Consider the following 20,610-nt stretch of genomic DNA (forward strand, 5'->3'; position numbering starts at 1 on the left):
AACTCACGACGGATTTTTTTTCGTTTGCTACATATACAATTATTTAAATTTTTTAAATGAAAAAAACTAATAAAATATAAGTGTAATTTTAAAAAATAGTTATAATTCGACATTAACTTTCATGAATTTATATTAATTTTTAATCATCTTTATTCAAATATCAATTGCTTTTTTTTTTTAAAAAAAAATGCTTTCTATACACGATTTCTCCATGCAAATATCTTTCGGTTCTATTACCAAATTATTTTTTATTACAGAATTTATAAAATTGAGATTTCTTTTAAACAATTGATTTATCGTTTAAAATAGCTGTATCAATTTAAAAAATACATATTTTATAAAAAATTGGAATATTAATAAATTTTGGCGACTTCCATTTACTAAAAAATAGACAATCACAACCCTTACTTCCTAGTTTCTTATCATCTTTTTAAATGTTTTTTTAGAATAAAAGCTTAATCAAACATCATTTTTTTCCAGGAAAAAAGTGTCTTATATCCAGTTTCTTAATCCGTAAGACCATGGCCGATAAATTCAACGTCACTTGTACATCGCTGGCCGATGGTGGGCACTCGTTGCACATTTTCACTTCTCCGAAAATTGTCGGAACAACTAATGGCAAAGGGACTTGCATTTTTTGTTAACTGCTAACCGTATAGCCTGATTAAAAATTTCAAGGCAATTATGCAGGGAACCAAAGATAGGGGACATTATAAGCGCCTGTATGTGTGGACGAAGTGTTTAAAGCGAAAAGAAGGAAAAACTAGAAGTCATGGAAAGCTCATTCCATCCAAGAGCCCCCACCATTGATGGTAAACAAACCCCTCACACAGTTCAAAACACAGTTTCAGTTACCTAAAAACAAGGTCACAAGACATAAATGGCACAAAAGTATGACACTTTAAATGCCACACAATAGCTGCTATCTACCCAAAGATCAATTATCAATTATCGATTATATTAGCAATATGAGAGTTGTGTTGAATAATTCTTGCCTAGTCCAGCCATGTAGAGCCAACAAGGAATGGCCCTATGTCCTTAACAGAATTTGACCAAACCGGTGTTCTTACTCACATCCCAACAGTATACTTTTATCGGCCTTCAGGAACATGGCTCGCACAAAAAGACACCATCTTTACAACCCTAAGAACCTCTTTGAGCAGAATCTTGGTGCATTTTTACCCATTGGCAGGTCGGTTGCGATGGTTAGATGGTGCTCACCTCGTGCTTGAGTGCAATGGGAAGGGTGTTCAGTTGATAGAAGCAGAGACCGATGCTGAATTAGATATCCTCGGTGATTTCACTCCATCTCCCCATTTTCATCACCTTATTCATCCAATAAACTACAATGCACCCATTGAAGAAATCCCCTTGGTCATCGTGCAGCTAACAAAATTCAAGTGCTGGTGGGATTGCTCTAAGTTACTCTATATCCCATGCTGTGGTTGACGGGCAAAGTGCCCTTCATTTTATCTTTGAATGGGCTAACCTAGCTCGCGGAGATTCATTAGGCAACTGCACCTTTTCTTGATAGGAAATTGTTGCGGGCTGGGGATCCTCCATCTGCCCAACCGTGCTTTGAGCACAAGCAGTTTGATCCCCCTCCACTTCTGATTGGCCAATCCAACTGTGAAAGAGAAAGGAAAAAGGAAACTACTGTTGCCATGTTGAAGCTGACGAAAATCCAGGTTGAAATGCTCAAGAATGAAGCTAACAAAACGAGGCCACTTAATTATGGTGATCGTGTCTTTACACGATATGAGGCAATAGCAGCACACATATGGAGGTGTGCATGCAGAGCTCGTGGGCACATATATGAGCAGCCAACTGGATTGGCAATTTGTTTAGATATACGCAATCGAGTTCAACCACCATTACCTCAAAAATACTTTGGCAATGCAATAGTCGATGTTGTTGCGACTGGTTGCTCAGGGGATCTTGTAACAAGACCATCAGGCTATGCTGCAAGCAGAATAAGAGAAGCAATAAATAAGGTCTCAAGCGAGTTTGTGTATTCCACTCTTGATTACTTGAAAAATCTTAAAGATTTATCAAGATTACAAGATATACATGCCATGAAGACGAATCAAGGGCCATTTTATGGTAATCCAAATCTAGGGGTAATAAGCTGGATGGAACTTCCGCTTTATGGCCTTGATTTTGGTTGGGGGAAGGAAATCTTTATGGGCCCCGGAACTCATGATTGTGATGGTGATTCTTTGATCTTACCAGGCTCGATGGGGATGGCTTTATGGTTGTTGCACTATGCCTGCAAGCTGGTTGTATGGAAGATTTCAAAAGACTCTTCTATGAAGATATCTAAAACTAGGAATTGGCACTATATATAGAACTTAAATAATGATAAGTAACTCAAGTACCAATTTTCTTGTTTTTGTAATTATCAATATGTAGTTTCTACACCTATATCTGTGACTTTAGCTTTTGGCATTTGCAAATCTTTATCAATAAGCCAAGAAGGTATGTCAGTTTCTATTTATTATTTAAATTAATGTTCTTGCAACAGTTGACCAAATATAACCAACAAATTATGTTTCCTTCAATCCTAACATTTTGTTATGCCACACTTGCGGGTGTAATTTTTGTTAATTCATATGATCTCTGTAAGAGACCCGCGCAACCTAAATAACGAATAGTAGTCAACACCATAACCAAAAATGAATAAATTCATGCATATTGGTAGAAGCACAACAAAATAAGTTAATTTATCACAGATGTAGCCATCCATACATGTCACAGGATTACAAATTAGAACACATCACATTCATTCACAAAATGATTCCATTTTGATGGCCATCAAAAAGGAGGTCTAACAAGTGAAATATAGTAGTATATAAAACAAAGGTTCACAATTCGAGAAAGTGATGCAGTACTCAGTGGTCTAGGAAAATGCGTAAGTATTGCATTCCCTGAGACATTTTATTTGAGATAAAAGCTGAAGCATGGTTACAGGAATCCAAATTTCCTATGTGGCCTCCCCGCATCCTCGTCTTGCATGTGCTGTCATCAAAATTAGCAAATGGTGAATGATAATCTAGATTTAAAAAATGTAAACTAAGAGCAGAAACAACTTATAATAAAGTAAAGGCTATATTTAGTTACACAGAGTTCCCATTCAACATATAGCATAAGTTTAGAGGTCAACTGATATTAAGTCAAGTGAAATAGAGAAGCATCTACATTCCAGATTTGAGATCAACGCTGGAAAATAAGCACAGATGCAAATATTTATGCATATTAGATGCTGTCATGAAATGAACCTAGGGTTAATTAGCAGTTTAGACAATAGAAAAATTTATCTTTACGATTATCGATTTCCAAATGTGCTTCATCTTGAATATACATAGCACCAATTGTCTATGCCACTCTAAACTCACCCATATCAAAGCTATCTGAAACAAAACTCGCTTTTACAGAAGTTGAAACATATACACCTTGGTCGGCCTCGAGCCCATCCTCTATTCATGTGAGGTTTTCTTTCTTATATATCTTGAAATTTGGTTATTGAATATGATTTCCTGTACTATTTCCTTCTCCCAATCTCGTAATTAACTATTTAAGATAAGCTAACAAGCAGAAATCTATATTTTTCTCTGAATAGTGGTATAGGAGGATCTGAAATCCTACCACCATTTGGGGAAAAACTCTTCAATTTTTTAGTGCAGAGCTCGTTTCTTAATATCTAAACAAGCTTGTCCTTAACAAATCTGTAAAAAACGTTACTCCCAAACCATACGGAAAATTCAACATAAAAGTCACTAATAACAGACCAAACCAAACCAAACCAAACCTATCAATCACATTTCTCTGGAAAAACCCACTCAAATCACCATAGATCGCAAGGCGAGAAACAGAATTAAGCCACAGACAGAACAAAACTAAAAAAACAGCAAAAGCGAAAAGAAAATCTCACGAATTCCCGGACGATGCCCTTGTAGACGAGAACGGGCAGAGCGATGCCGAATATTCCGACAAGCGCAAAATTGCGGCGGGTCCAGCGGAAATTGTGCTCCAGATTCTCTCTAGCCGTGGACCAATCCTCGATCCAACGGTTCTTGTTCGTTTCCATCCCTCCCCCCATCTTCGCTTGAAGCAAGGATTATCGATGTGCGACTCTACACTCTACTTGTGGTGCTCGAAATCCTCTCTTCAAAAGCCTACAAATTATCAATGCGCCATTTAACGACTTCTGTTTTTTGTTTTAAGTATTCAAAATAGATTTTTATATAATTTTAAAAATTAATCTGGTATTCGATATTAATTTTTAAAACTTCAGTTTAGATTTATTTAAATTTTTAATATACTTTCTTTCTGAAATGAATATACTTTTAAAAAATACATGAAATTTATTATCATACAAATATTAAATTCTAAAATATAATTATAAATTATAAAAAATTATATTTGGTTCAATCCAAATATTTAGATAGATTTTTAAAATTTCTGAGTGCTAATGTAAAAATCAATAAAAATTTATCAAATCAACAAAAATTTATAATTTAAAAAATCATTAAATATCATAATCAAATGCACCATCACGTATCTAAACCGTTTGCAAATGAATACTGTTATATATAAGAATGAATGACTTTTATAATCATCAAATCTTGGATTTTTCTATTATACTCACATATACTATTAGTAAGTAATTTGATTATTTTATGGATTATATGTTCTTTATATAACAATTTAACATTCTCAACTAGAATTTTATAATTGAAATTCATAATTTTCGCTTGTTCAATGGTACTAGTTTTAATAAAAATTGTTATTAATAAATTACTATATTCACATGTAGGAAAAATATAATTCTCATATAAATTATGTTATAAATTTCATCTTCAATAATAAATTATCTTATATATTTTCAAAATCAATTTTAATTTTTTTCGATACATAAATTAGTGGTAAATTTAATTCTAAATACTCACAAAATTTCAATAATTTCGAGAGAGGAGAGAAACTCAATAATTCCACGATCCACTGGGCCTTGGATTAACGAAATATATCTGGCAGCATCAAAAGTCTTGACCTATTTCGGCTTCTGGGGCGTTGCCTTGCATTTTGTGAGAGAAGAAAAATCATGGCATCGAAGGTGTCCCTGAAGGCGGGGAAAGGGAAATCTGTGAAGAAGTCCGCGGCGGCGGATGAGGATGGATCCACCGTAGCTGTGACGGCGAGGTTCGTGAAAGAGTGGAGCACCTGGACGATTAAGAAGGCCAAAGTCATTACTCACTATGGTTTCATCCCTTTGGTCATCATCATCGGCATGAACTCCGAGCCCAAGCCTTCTCTCTCTCAGCTCCTCAGCCCTGTCTGAAGGAACTTAACAGACTATAATTCGAATTTGCTCTACTATACTTATCGCCTATCAGTTGATTTTGCAATCGTGTGTTAGTTAGCCATTTTGGTGTGGTTCTGCGGCTTGTTGCGTTTTTTCTTGCATATTGATTGTCGCCATAATCCATCTTTAGTTTTGTTTTAGGTTTTGTGGATTGGGATAGCGTGAGGAGATTTTGAATCTGCAATCGTTTCTTTTCACACGGTAGATAGCATGTTCAGCTCCCTGCTGTTATTGTGCTGTGTGGTGTTATAATGCTTATAATTTTTTGGTGTCTGGTTTGTGGACGTTGTGTGATATAAACATCACTAGTTATTGGCTAACATGTTTTGGCTAGTCTTCGGGTTTGTATCTGTTTGGGGCTTATTGGGTAACCTATGTATAAACTTGAATGTAGGTGTTTGGCTTGGTCCGTGTGGCATTTGTTGGTAATTTTTTTCAAAGTCCAAAGAAATAAGTTGATTATAGGTCTGGAACGATTGTTGGTAAAAACATTCAAACTCTACATAAATAATTTGATCATAGGTCTAGAACATTCGTTGGTAATTTTTTTCAAAGTCTACAGAAATAAGTTGATTTTAAGCCTGGAACATACATAAGAGTTCAGGTGTGCTTGTGCTTGTACTTTGCAGAATTACAGTTACAATATGCTACTTGCTGAATCTTATCTTTGTTAACACTTCTAACATACGGTTTTAAAGAATGTTTTAGCCTTCTAACAATAGCATTTGTACAGTACCGCACAGAACATGCTTAGTTGATGGTAATTGATCGATCCCAGAAAGCGTAGCACCTCTACTGGTTTGATTGGGTTGTCCTAGCCTTATACGAGGTGGGCAGTCTCAATCCAATAGGTTTGCATAACTCGGCATAGGTTCATGGTATGTGGATTGTAGATTTTCACGACTTATTGAATTAATCCACTTTGTTGTTAGTAATTTAATTGTGTTTTAACTGGAAATAATGAAGGTGCTACTTTCCAAATGCTGAGATCTTAACCATTGTCTGTTACTATTTAATTTGAAAAGAGTACCTTTGACGTATCTGCAACACACTGGGTTTTCTTCTGCGGCAGAAAGAATTTGACAGTGGTATTAACTTCGGCCAAGTTAATTCCTAGTTTTCATTACCTTGCAGATGACTGGTTTCTCGAGCGTTTGTTTGTAACCTAAGGTCTTTGAGAAAAGGCAGTGTTCTCTTTAGTTCTTTCTTCCATCGCTCTCTAAGTTTTAAGCTCTGTTTTTTGTTTTTCATGAAATCTTTCCCGAGTCATTTGCTTCTCCCCTTGACTCTTGAACCGCTTTTGATATGTTCAAGTTTAATGGATACTCATGATCGGTTATGGTGCTTTGCTCTGAAGTTTAGTTAAGTAGCATGTGCGGTGGATTGTAATAAACTATCTTTTGAGTTGAGAATCTGCTTGTAAATGTGTTGAGGTGAGTACATGGATTCCGCACACCTAATCCTCAAACCTTCCATTTCTTGGAGTCATATAGCCTTTAGAGTAATTCCATGGCAAGCCGGATCGAACCCATTACAAAGAAAAATATCACATCGCCTGTTTCCTTTCATAAGAATCGAAATCGAGATGTTCAAGGGAAATTCAGCACTTTACCTTAAATTAACAAGTATTGGTTCGTTTATACTTGTATCCTATTTTTTGCCTGCATTCTTATACAGATCAGAATGCTAAATGTGACCTGAATTGTTGGATTTTTCTCACCTTTTTCTTGTTATTTTAGAAACTGCGCCAGTCGTTTTCCAGCTGAATTCGGTACTTTTAAAATGATATTGGTCTCAAACTGTTTTCTGTGCTGTATCGCCTTCCTATGTCATTTCTTCCACCTAATGCTTAAATGATGTTGGTCTCAAACTGTTTTCTGTGCTGTTATCGCCTTCCTATGTCAATTCTTCACCCAACGGATTATTTTGAGTGGGCCCCACACTTTGTTCAGCTAGCTCAGCGCGTATCGGAAGCAGAACCGGATTGATTCGGATTTTGACAAAGCTCGAACTAAGCCATATTCTATCGATTTTACTAAATAGCAAATTAATGTAAATTAATCCAAATCATTTACGTACTATAGATTAGGGTTGAGTAGAAATCAAACCTAACAAAATAGTTGGTTTGAATTGGGTTTAGTCAATTTGAGTTTTCAAATTAAAAATTGAAAAATTGGATTGTTTCAAAGTTTGATTTAAAAATCCAACCGAATTGAATCAAACCGATTTTATAAATATATAATATTTTAATTATATATATAAATAAATTGTTTGATTTCTAGTTTTGTCATTTTCATCAACGGTACGAGAAATTAGTAACAATTGTTACTTTAATAAATTTTAGATTTTTCAATTTTTAAACTAAATTTGAAAGGACCAAACCAAATCGTAACATATGTTTGGTTTGGGTTGGCTTTTAAGCTTTGATGGTGTGGTTTACAATTGCAAAATCTATCTTATTTGGTTAGGTTTGAGGTTTTATCGTAACGGTTTTGCTCAATTACTAGAGACAGACCGAACCAAACCTGAAATTTTAGCTTGATTCGATTTAGCTAGCTACTATAAATAGATACATTTTTAGGTTTATCATTTTTAATTATAACTCAAAATTTGTTAACTAGCTATTATAAATATATAAATTTAAATATTAACATTGATATTCAAACATTTAACAATGTAATTTATGATAATTCAGTACAAATTTAGCATAAAAAGTTAAATCCTCAAAATAAGCACTGGAACTTTCTAAAAAGTTTGAGCTATCAACAAATATCCCTTAGTAATTAAGAAAAATATTTTAAGAAAATGAATAAAATCAGATATAAAAACTTATGCTTAAAAATAAAATAAAATACTTTTATACATTAAAAATTATATATTTATAATATTAGTTTGGTTTGGATATTTTTTTTTTTAAATTTTGAACAAAATCGATATTTTTATTTGATTAATTTATAAAACAATGATCAACTTAAAACGTATCCAAACCAGCTTGTTTAGTTTCGTTCCATCTAGTTCAATGTCTAAGTACCGCTGGTAGAGTATATCTACATCCTAAAGCTCAGCAGGCAAAAATCTTGTTTACTCGAGGTAAAGGGTAATATTTCATTGAACTTTTGCCATTAATTTCTCCATTGTGATCACAATGCCAGCGCTAGTTGAAGATACGTTGAGTTCAATGTGTTTGATAAAAGTACTGAGTGAAACTGGGTCGTTCGATGCGTTGAAAGTGCCTGTTTTGTATTTAATCTGACAGTACTAAGTGAGGACCCTGTTATTAAATACTCTGCACAGGTTGGGTTTAACATACAATCACACGACTATTGAAAGGGAAATCTAACAATGGCGAAAGGTTTGATATGGGCAACTGCAGAGGATTTGTCACGGAACCGAGCTAGGGTATTGATGTTGTATCGCCAAATATTGAGGAGCATCAATTCACCTGATTTGCCACTCAACTTAGCAGCAAGGCTAGCCAAGAAAGCCGAGGCTCGAGCCATTTTTCTGCTGCATTCTGAAGAACGATCTCTTCACAACATTGAAGATCTCATCGACTGTGCAGAGTACGCTCTTAGTATCTTAAAAAAAGGCCAAGTCCCCAAAATTATACAATAAATACATATCGTACGTCTCTACCTCTTTATCTTGTATCCCGTTGGATAATCTTCTGTGTGAACTCTGTGAATAACGATCTTCTTATTATTGAGTTGCCTTAGATCATATGTTGCGATCTTCACGACCATATTTATATAGGTTTCGGCTTTCAGTCTCCATTTTCCCCATTCTTGAAAAAATTATTAAAGTTAGGCTTCACCATGGGTCTTGCATGGCTGTTATAAAGATTTTGATTGACCCTGTTCTTTGTACTTCCTAAAAACTGCTAAATGTTTATAAATTTAACCACCCTATATTTCTCTCCGTTGAGTCCATTAATCCACTATGTATGTTGAATTGGTATTTTTACGTTCACCATCCACGTACTTAATGTGTTGATACTTAACTCGCTTATCAAGTGCAAAGTTATAACATGCAAGGGAGATAAGTGAAACACATCAAGTATAGGGGAGATGAATGCCAAAAACCCGTTTGAAATGGATTTGTATTTAGTTGAGATTGCAGTATAAATGAAGTAATGTGAAAATGACAACAATAGTTTGACAGAGCCTAAGTTTAAAATTGAAGAGTTGGATTATTTTTCTTTAAGATGCTTACGGAATGCAGCAATCATTATATTGGTAGAACCACACAAAATTTCTAAGTTTAGCCGTTTATGAACTCTCTTTATCGAGATATGAAGGAAAACAAGAGGCTGGAGAATGTTGGGGTCTTATTTATAGATTTGAAGTGTTGTGATATCATTTGTGAAGGAGGATACAACTTTTTGGATCCAGATGAACTGATATGTTTCGTGGTAATCTAGGGGTCCAAATTGCATCCACTAGTGAAAGGTTCACAAGCTTATGGCATGACTCCAATCTACATGGATCAATCCATCTGTTTATAATATGGTGATTGAGGTTCCGTCGTTCCGGAAACCTACATGCTTGTGATGAATTCTGTCTTTTGATGTGGAAGAATATAATCTACACCCCATAGTCCTGTTCATATCGATTCGTGAATGTTTACTGCTTTGTGAGATATGCACATTTGATTTGTTGTGATGATTATGATACACATCTGATCTTATCCATCCGATAGTGATCCAACAATTTGGATGCGTCATATTCCTTGTCACCAATTGAATCTTGATGACGCTTACTAGCGGTCGATCATACACATATGCTGATAGAAGTGCAATAAGTGAGCATTCAACAGCCCGATGCAACCTTTGCAACATACAAGAGCATTGCTCGGACCTGGGCACTAGTTCGACAGATGGTGTACCACTTGAACAGTTGGTAACCAACAAAACTCAGTAAACCTATTTCCTACACAAACGACTCCTATAAAGTTCTACATCATTTTATTTTATATGTTTAACATAAAATTATATTCATTGTAAAATGATTTATTATCGATTCGATAAATAAAAATGCACATAAAATCGGTTATTCCACTCAAAACCCAATTATCAAAATAAATAAAACTAAAACCTCGCCCAAACAAAGAAAATAATTTTGCACCAATCACTACAAAAAAACGGAAGGCTTAGCGACGGTTTTTACTAACACCGTCGCAAAATTCGCGACGGTTTCTTATAACCGTCGCCGTATAGCGACGGTTTTTTAAACGTCGCCAAATAAAATAAGCGACGGTTTAATAAATACTGACGTTTTTTTAGCAACGGTTTAATACAAACCGTCGCTTTTTTAGCCAAGGTTTACTATAAACCGTCGTTTTTTTAGCCACGATTTAATAAACCGTCGTAATATATTGCGACGGTTTTAATAAATCGTCGCTACTAAAAACAGGCGACGGTATAAACAAAACCGTCGTTTCTTAAGCCACGGTTTAAAAACAACCGTCGCTTTTTTAGCCACGGTTTTTTGAAAAACCGTCGCTTTTTTAGCCACGGTTTATTAAACCGTCGTAATATATTACGACGCGTTTTAATAAACCGTTGCTACTTAGAACAAGCGACAGTTTACTAAAACCCGTCGCTTTATTTAGCTACGGTTTACCGTCAACCCGTCGCAATATACGGCGACAGTTACAAACGTCTTAATATATATAGCGACGGTTTAGTATAAACAGTCGCCGATCGGAATCGACGACGGTTTTTTTAAACCGTCGCCGATCAGTTTTATCTTAGACCGTCGCTATGATTCTATTTATACCGAGGTTCTCGAACAATTTTTTTGAGCCATTTTCACCTATCTCTGGTAGTAACCAAACTCTCTAAATTTTTCGAAGTTTCGGTTTTTTATTTTGTACTAACTATTTCGTATTTATTTTGTAGATTTGCTACTCGTGCGATTTTCCAGTGTGACGCTAAATCAGCTATATCTTCGCGCAACATCAGGTTTTAAAGTTTTTTTTGTACAGAAAATTTAATACATGATTTAATTTTTACGTATTAGTTTATTTGTGTAAATTTAATACATTAATTTTTGTTTAAATTTATTATCGTCGCGGAAAAAAGTGGACTCTTGTTACGTACCGTCGCTATATTAAGCGGCGGTTTTTTTAGAAAACCGCCGATTAATATAGCGACTGTTTTACGTATGCCGTCGCTATTTATAGCGACGGTTTTTGTACAACCGTCGCTCTTTATAGCGACGGTCTTGTGATAACTGTCGCTATATTAAGCGACAGTAAGGTAAAAACGGTCGCTTTTTATAGCGACCGTGTTCAAATAACCGTCGCTTTAAAAAGCGACCGTTTTTACCTTACCGTCGCTTTTTTTAGCGACGAGTTTGTATAACCGTCGCTAAATAGCGACGGTCTTCTTTAAACAAATAGTCGCCATTAAGCGACGTGTGTTCAAAAACCGTCGCTTTGAGAAGGCGACACGCACTTCTGTGTCGAACTTTCAAACCGTCGTTAAAACCGTCGCTGTACCCTTTTAGCGACGGTTTTAGCGACGATGTGACCGTCGCTAAATTTTTTTTTTTTTTTGTAGTGAATAAATCATCTTCAATTATCGTGGATCACATGAACATGCTAATCTATATACCTATAAATGTGTTTTTATCCTATAAGTACATAGAAATTTTTTTTTTTTATCCAATTGTTTATTCCTGGGAAAAGGCAAAAGCAACCCCTGTATTCATTGTGAAAATACAAAAAAAGAAAGTACTGATAGGGGGAGATTATGAATTTCCTATATTGTGATTAGTCAACAGCAACATTTTCCGCGTTTAAAAACATTGCTTTTGTCGGCCTTTCTATGCAACAGTCCACCTGTAGCGGAAGAGAGGGTGTAATTCCTACCGCAGCTTGGATTTTCTTGGATTTCATTAGCTTTAGGTACGATCCAAGCTGTCTACCTTTGGAGGATTTATGGGTTTCGACTGTTGAGTATGGGTTATGAGCGGTTGTTTTCTCTAGGGATGTAAATGATCTAAACCAAACAGTTTCAGGCTTAAGTTTGGTTTGTTTAAAATTATTTGAGGCTCGAGCTCGATTCGAGCTTCTATTATCAGGTTCGAGCTTGGTTTGTATTGAAATTACTGAGCTTGTTAAAAACTCGAGCTCGGCTCGTTAAAAGCTCGTTTAGCATTTTAATCAAGCCAGGCTCGTTAAAAGCTCGTTTAGCATGTTAATCAAGCCAGACTCGAGCTTGATTCATTAATAGCTCGTTTAACATGTTTAACAAACCTGACTTGGGCTCGTCTCGTTTTCGAGCTCGATAAGCATAGAATAGAGCTCGAGTTTGAGTTTGAATCGAGTTTGTTAAAAATTAAATATATCTATCAATTAATTTTAAATCAGACATAAAAATGTAAATTCATTCATAAATAACCAAAACGACACAAATAAGAGAAAAAAAAAACATAAATTAGTATATTATTGAATATTCCAAAATCATGTTTGCGAGCCATTGAGTATGGGTTATGAGCGGTTGTTTTCTCCATTTCACGTGAACATGAAATAGAGTCAATTAATAATTTACAATATAATGGAATATAAAATATTTACATAGTTTTGCAAAGTTAGAACATAATTTAGTATATTTTTGTTTGTATAACCGTAAAATCACATGGTAAATTGATGTAATCTATTGAGTATGTTCAAACGGATAAATATTGGAAAAATCTTTTTCGTAAGAAAATAATGCTTAGTTTAACTTTTATAAATTTTAAAAATAAAATAATAGCTTTTATCACTTCTATTTCAATTTATGTTTACACAATAAAAATTTATTTTGAACCATTACATTGAAACACACATTTAATTAATTAACTAATAATTAATTATTCTAAAAAGACAAACATTTGAAAATAATACTAATTTATTACAGTAATACTCGTATATCGACATTTTCCACAAATTACTGTTATTTATTATGAAATCCAATGTAAAACAACGTCCAATTCCATTCCTCATTTATTCTCACATCCCGAGGAGGGGAAGACGTCCGCAACACAGCATTACAAGAGCAGGTAGAGTGGATTCTTTGCAACAAATTGGCATAGATCCATCGAAAGATGCGTGGGTTTTTGTTTAATTTCAGCTCAGTTCCCTCCGATCCTTTTATATGTAATTTTCACTGGCAACTTTGGGACTTTATGTTCGTATTTGTTTGTTTATGTGCTTCATTGTAAGAAGAATTTACGCGGTTAACTTGTTTTTTTAGCTGCCTTTGTTGGATCTTGGATGTTACTACTCAGGGTTTTGTGTGTTCCTGTTGTTCTGATCTCTTATGCATTTTAGAGTCTGTTTTTTTTTAGTGTTTTTTTTAATGTCGTGGATGTTTTGAGTTATTTTGTTGAATGAATGGGTTTTGTTTTGTGTGTGTGTTTCATTTTGTAGATTCTGAAAATGGGTTTTGTTTTGAACGTTGTTTTGCTGCCATTATGTGAAAATGATTTTATTTCCCAGCAAGTATTTTCTCCAACCAATAGTTGAAATATGAATTCTTTGCATCTGAGATTTCATTTTTTCTTTGATACAAGTATGCTTCTGTGGTCTGTGTCCCTTGAGGCCGTGTTTCTTCATGTCTATATTTACCAAATGAGTTTCTAATGTGCTAGTATCTGTCATTAGCTTTCAGGAGGATAGTTGGCATTGAACATGGATTTGACTGATAACTATTCTGTTTTTTCAATTATAAGCTTAGAAGGCAGCGGGAAAAATTAATTGCTCGAGCTATTTTTATTCTCGAAAGAATATCACTTTTTCATTTTCATAAGTATTGCAAACTTATTATGTATAATTTAGGCATATATATCTGCCTGTAAAACAGCATTCATTTGCAGTATGCTGTGGGATGTTTATTTTTTGTTCTTGTAGTTTTAAAAGAATAGGGGTGGGATTATTGATGTTCGAAAAGACTTTTTTTTTCCAATTATTCTGTAATAATATATTTTTTATTTTATTTTTATTTTTGACGAGCGTTACAAAACAATTTGTGTAAGACGAGTTTTGAGAAAACTGTATTGAAGGCATTGCCACAATTTACATATCTGATATCTCTTTATATACAGTAGCTTACCTTTTATTTATGACAGTAGTTTAGCGATGCTGGAACTATCTTCGAATTCGAACGAAGATATGTGAATATCTTTAATGATAACTCTGTGATGCTTATCTATTATTATTTGATAGATTCACGGAAAATAAATTGGTGCGTCTGGCACTGGTTAATGGCCATCGGTTAGTTAAGTCCTGCAATTTTGCTTCATTTGGAGAGACTTACAAATGGTTACTTAAATCAGTTTCTGCAGATATTTACTACTGTTATCTCGAGAGGGTGAGGCAATCGGTCTTCTTTTGACTATAATGGGCAACGGGCATGAATCGTTGGGAGAAGTAAAGAATGATCGCGGCAAGTTATTGAGAAATTATTGCTTTCTGAATTGAGAGTTGGGCATTTCTTTCGATAATCGATGCAAGATGTCCCAGTAATTTTCTAGTAGGTTAGCTAATCAAATGTTCTGCAAATTCTTGAAGGCTATTTTAAAGGTACAGATTTTGTCAATCATATTGTAGCAGATCAAGTGATGGAGACTGAGACACAGCCACGTTCATTGAAACTCACCATTAAGTTGAATAGAAAGAACAGTATCATCAATTCTTCGGTTAGTGATGATAACCTGACAAATGTGGATGGACAACCGAATGCCTCAAATTGTTCTGTTCATCCTTCTCAGAACAGAGGAGATACTAGTCCGGCCCGAAATAGAAAATTGTGGGACAGTAGATAAAGAAAATCCATCTTCTGATAATTCTCACTTGCAGTTGGTGCTTTATGATCCTGCTGTTGTCGGTGGGGGTGAAGCTGAAACTATTCCAGACCCCACTAGTTGTAGACCTCTATCTTTCCGTAGACCGCATCCCTTTTCAAATCAGACCCCAAGGGTTTTGCCATCTATAGGGGCATTCACTGTTCAATGCGCCATTTGTTTTAAATGGAGACTCATTCCGACAAAGGAAAAGTATGAAGAAATACGAGAACACATTATGGAACAGCCCTTTATCTGTGAAACTGCTCGAGAATGGCGGCCTGAAATATCATGTGATGATCCTCCTGATATAATACAAGATGGCAGTAGGCTTTGGGCGATCGACAAACCGAGCATTTCTCAACCCCCTCCTGGGTGGCAACGGCTTTTGAGAATCAGAGGTGAAAGAAGCACTAAGTTTGCAGATGTGTATGTATCCAATGACTTTCAATTCTTTGTTTACTCAAAGTTGAGTTTTATGTTTTAACTGCAGAAATAACAGTTCAAGGAAAACTTGAACTCACTCCTTGCAGTTATTTTAAAATTAAATCTGAAAGTAACTTTATTCTTATTTCTGAAATCTTGTTGCTGGTAAAAATATTGTATCACGACTATTGTGGACTTTAGGTGACTTGCATGCACTCGTTACGTTGTGTCATGAGAAACTTTGATCATTTGTATTTTCCTTTCATTTTTGTTATTTCTGGTTGTAAGTGCTGTGGTACTGCAATTTTCGGAATTATAGTTATGTTTACACAATAATTTAATAACTATGCATGGCACTAGATGATTAGCTTCTGAAGGACAACAAATTTGAGTTAAAAGTTGATTTAGTTAGTAAATTCTATCTTAGGCATGCATCAGAAATTAGTTTTTGATTCTTTAATAGTTTCAACACTCGTGATCTAATTGTTGCAATGCAATGGAGCGGTTCAAATACCAATCATTAAAAGAAAAGCATCAGATGGCTGCAATTTCATACTCGTTTTCTCCTTTCGTGTGTTCCATCATATTTTTTTACTGGATTTTTCCTCCATTTCTTGTGTTACATATGCATCTTTTCTGTTGACTCCATGGTTTGAATTTAGTCATTTTTTTGTTGACAGCATTACTTTGCTGGGATGAACAGTTAATGTAGAATCATTGTTCTGGCAAAGAGATGAAGAGTTTTAAAGTGTTAATATGCCGATTGGTTTCTCTTACTGTAAACTAACAAAGTGCATGAAAACTTTAATTAGCAACCGAGCAATACTTGTCATGCGACTATTGAATAAATAACAAGAGAGAGCCATCCTACTGCTATAAGGAACTGTTGCAACATTAGAATGTTGCGGCCATTGAATGGTGGCTGAGGCTATTCCATTGCCGAACATCAAGTATATAATCTCCATGTAGGTAATGCCGTAATGGAGGGTTCAAACAAGGCCAAGTGAAAATAACATTTCTTAAAGTTGGAAGACTCAATAGGCAAGTTTAAAAAATGTCAAGATATTAAAGTTCTTCCACTTCGTGTCAATAGGTTTGAGAAATTTAACCTCTAGGCTCTAATGCCTACGCACAAAATTCAAAGGTTACACTCCTTCAACTTTTTAGAGAAAGAATCAACCCAAAAGCCCGAGAGTAGAAAGAAAGAAAGGAAAAATGATAGCACAAGTTCAAGCAATGTATTTGTGAAAACTTGCTTTGATCTTGAACTCAACTCCTCTATGTTTTTAATCACCGGTCATCCATTCATGTCTCCGAAGGTTTTAGGATGGTTCTGTATTCTTCCCATGGTTTCTTTGAAGAGACATAGCCTTTAGAAACCGAAACACCACGTTTGCCACTGTGAACGAGGGTAATGGATGTACTATTGACCTAACGGAAGAGTGTTTGCTAAACCACCAAACAGACTTCATTTTGACCCAACCAAATGACCTTCGGATGTTCAAATTGGATAATAGGTCCAAATTTTTAGCATTTTATTTCTTAACTTTCAATCATAATTTTTGGGCCTTAAATAGACTTCATAGCTCAATCAAACTTCAGATTCATCTTAATTCGACGCTTCACTATTTATTTAATTTTATTTTAGTTCCTATCATGACTCAATATATATTATGGGGAAATAGATATAAACATGCCATATATTCAATGGCGTAGCCAGGATTCAAAACCAATTAGGGCTTAGTATCACCTCCGATTCGACGATTGTCTTCACTGTACCAACACGAGTCTTTCCAGCGTACTTATGTCTTCACTCACTCGCATATTGAGGAAGTTTCCAGGATTCACCCATCCAGAATTACTCCAAGTCACGAACGTTTTTAAACTATAGGTTCCCGAAAAAAATGCACTTTGTTGATAAGAGAGATACTTGTAAAAAATTTGAAGTACTTTTTAGCTGTACAGTATCATACCTGCACAGTCTTGGAAGAGATGTGGGATCACCTCATTGTTCCTCTGCGTCTAGAAGCCTGCTAGAAGTCGCTCATGACACTGATGATCACTTCCCGCCCTCTTCAGCCCTGGGCTTCACAGGCTGGCTGCATACTATAATTGATATAATAAATTAATTGATTCAAAAATATAAAATATCAAAGTATGTGAATATTAACATTCCCAAAATACGGAACAAAAGTATTTAATATTCAATACATTTAAAAGCATGGAGCAAAAGACTATTGAAATTTGTGTTCTTCGATTCTTTTTAGAAACAAACTTATTAATTATTGTATCGTTGTCAATTTTTCAACCAACAGGCAATTCGTGTAGATGATCATAGATTCTGTCAACAACTCTTTTTCCATCCTGTTACACAGAGCTGTTTTAATAAATTTCATAGTTGAAAATGCTCGTTACGTTCAATTGAAGAAAATAGGGGTGTTAGTTTGTTTCTGTTTCAAGGAGATAAGGGTAACAGGAAACGAGAAGAGAGAGAGCAGGGGGAAATATCAAAAGAAATAGGGATGTGGGGGTTATTGGGGCTAAGTGACAAAAAATACAATAAGGTGGGGTTGCAAACAAAAACTCAAAAGATATACGTTATTATTATTTAAAATGGGTGGGCCTTGAGCCCATTCTAGCCCAAGGGTGGCTCTCCCCATGTATATAACAGCTTTATTTTGCGATATGAGAATTCCGGGACAATAATTTTTTATAGTTATGATGGTAAGAGAAATAAAATCTAGAGGTGTGATCATTGATGTAGAAGTCTCAAATATGGCATTGAATTCATCCTCAGTTGGAATTCCTATGAGCATTTTGAAGCATTAATGTGTCATGAATAGTTTCCCAACCAAAAATAAAAAATGTCATGAATACGTATAAGAATTAAAAAAAACTTCTTAGCCTTTGAATTGATTTTCTGTGGCAGAATCTGTACTCTGCTTATTGTGGAAGTGTGCACCTGAGATGGCAATTAGAGAGTAGATTGGGTAGAGTTCTTCAAGGAGGAGAAGAGGTGTTTTTGGCAAATATTTTTCAAATTGATTACCTACTTGAATAGCTATCTTATTGTATTAAACATGATTTGACAGAGATGCTTTATCTTTTGTTGTCATCATGAGTGTTACTTGTAATTCTGTTTAAGCAATTATTCTAGCTTTAATTACTTATGTTTAAGAAACAATTGCGCTCTAATTGTATTTTCTCCTATCACCGTTCTTTACAGATATTATGTTGCACCATCTGGCAAGAGACTACGGTCTATGGTGGAAATTCAAAGGTACATTTTTTTCCGCACCAGTATAAAATCGGTGTGTAAAAATGCTACTGGCTAATATTTTAGAGTGGTGATTCATTGTGTTCCTACATGTGTTTGTGCTGTCATGTCTCTTTTTCAAGGTATCTTAGCGAGCATCCCAAGTGCGTGGAAGAAGGGGTTCGGTTGTCGCAGTTTTCATTTCAAATTCCAAGACCTTTGCAAGAAAACTATGTGACAAAGCAACCTGCTCGTCCTGCACCTCCAAGTGATGGTGGATCTCTCAATCCCTCAGAAGGTGTGAATTTTACTTTCACAGCATTTAGATTCACAGTTTTTGCATTGAATCAGAATACAAAATGAGTCATTTGGTTAAACATCATGGTTTTTGTCAATCTTGAAAATCTGTTTTCTTTGAGACCTTATAATTGTTGTCCACAGAATAATTGCAGTTTTTGATGGTTTCACTACCGATGTAGTCCAGTCGCTGGAAAGATTTTCAATTAAATGAACTTAGTAGACTTTCTGCATTTTCAGTTATATTTAAAAAACATGTTCAATGGATGCACGCATCTGCATATTTTTCATTATTTTAGTGATTATAGTTTCTCGCACTCTTGAATTATATCGCGATTCAGTGAAAATTTACTAATTGTTTGTTTTAAAGACAGAGGTCAGTTAAGTAATACAAGTCTATCAATCTTTGCAGTTAAGGCCACAGAAGGGAGAACACCTGATGTGGACGTAGAGTTGCATCTAAGTGGACCAAGGCTTTCGAAGCCCCATTTTGAGGCTCCTGGTTCGAACCCTGAAATTCAATCATCAAAAAAGAACAGGAAAACGCCCTCTAAACTAAGGAACAATGATGCTTTAGTTGTTTATAATCCAAACGGGATCAACGTGGATGAAAGACACAGGCCTCAGTCTGGTTGCACATGATGTAATGTCTGTAATTCCCCCATTTTACTCCTGTTCAGCCACCATACTGCACACCTTGTTTTGCTAAGCTAATGTAGATTTTTGAAGGCACATGTGGTTTCGGGGAAGTATATTTTCGAGGTTGATTTAAGATGTATGAACTTCATGTTTGAAAATATATGCACGTAAAAAGCACACAACCTTGTCTGAGTTATACTTGCGTTGCTTGTTGGTCTGTAGACAAATTTTAGATTACTGTTTTATCTTGGCTTGATTTCACTTTTCTTTCTTGGATATACTGTTTTGACTGGACTGTGCATGCCTTGCTCGATGTCATTTTTTCCACTATAGAATTTATTCTATTTGTATACCAAAATTCATTTACTATCTTTTGCGATGATTTCTTCTTCGATAGAATTATTGCTAATGTTAACATGATTGCCTAATAGAAGAAAATTTGAACTTCGAGAATTATGTTGGTGACAATTTTGACTGCCAAGACAAAGAACATTTGGCCGACGATGGGGGGTTGCCTAATTAGATTTGCGGTTAAATATGAACTACTTTTATTATTTATGAGCATGACGATCTTGTCAAATTTACCACCACTATCCAACCAGAAAGGAAAGCGCGAGGGTGAGTTGCCTAAAAAGTTTCCAAGCAGTAAATAAAGCGTAGGGGTGACCAGCACCCCAGTGCTTTCAGCTTCTGTCTGAGAAACTTCTAATTTGATTGACGATGGTGATGGATTACGTGAACTAGCGGATGATCGGAACCGATATCAACAGTTCCATCCGATTCTTGGATCTTCGGCGCCGGAA

At 35.2% G+C, this 20,610-nt stretch overlaps 2 protein-coding genes and 2 pseudogenes across 2 annotated transcripts; 3 read left to right on the forward strand and 1 right to left on the reverse strand.

Annotated features, from left to right (window-relative positions):
* Positions 1-527: 527 nt before the first annotated feature.
* LOC140825804 (spermidine hydroxycinnamoyl transferase-like) lies at positions 528-3,018 on the forward strand (annotated as a pseudogene).
* On the reverse strand, positions 2,699-4,196 carry LOC140825805 (uncharacterized). The gene is made up of 2 exons (XM_073187777.1): positions 3,932-4,196; positions 2,699-3,018 (listed from the first exon to the last, which is right to left on the reverse strand). Exons 1-2 carry the CDS (start codon positions 4,097-4,099, stop codon positions 2,965-2,967), a joined length of 222 nt encoding a protein of 73 aa, XP_073043878.1. The 5' UTR covers positions 4,100-4,196; the 3' UTR covers positions 2,699-2,964.
* A 4,100-nt stretch (positions 4,197-8,296) lies between these two features.
* Positions 8,297-9,953, forward strand: LOC140828124 (uncharacterized). Its single transcript, XM_073191106.1, has 3 exons — positions 8,297-8,452; positions 8,657-8,986; positions 9,783-9,953. The coding sequence occupies exon 2, from the start codon at positions 8,705-8,707 to the stop codon at positions 8,975-8,977; it is 273 nt and encodes a 90-aa protein (XP_073047207.1). The 5' UTR covers positions 8,297-8,452; positions 8,657-8,704; the 3' UTR covers positions 8,978-8,986; positions 9,783-9,953.
* A 3,344-nt stretch (positions 9,954-13,297) lies between these two features.
* Positions 13,298-20,074, forward strand: LOC140825808 (methyl-CpG-binding domain-containing protein 2-like; annotated as a pseudogene).
* The last annotated feature ends 536 nt before the right edge of the window (positions 20,075-20,610 follow it).

This window comes from Primulina eburnea, chromosome 3 (genome assembly GCF_022965805.1).
Source record: "Primulina eburnea isolate SZY01 chromosome 3, ASM2296580v1, whole genome shotgun sequence".
Classification (NCBI taxonomy): Eukaryota; Viridiplantae; Streptophyta; class Magnoliopsida; order Lamiales; family Gesneriaceae; genus Primulina; species Primulina eburnea.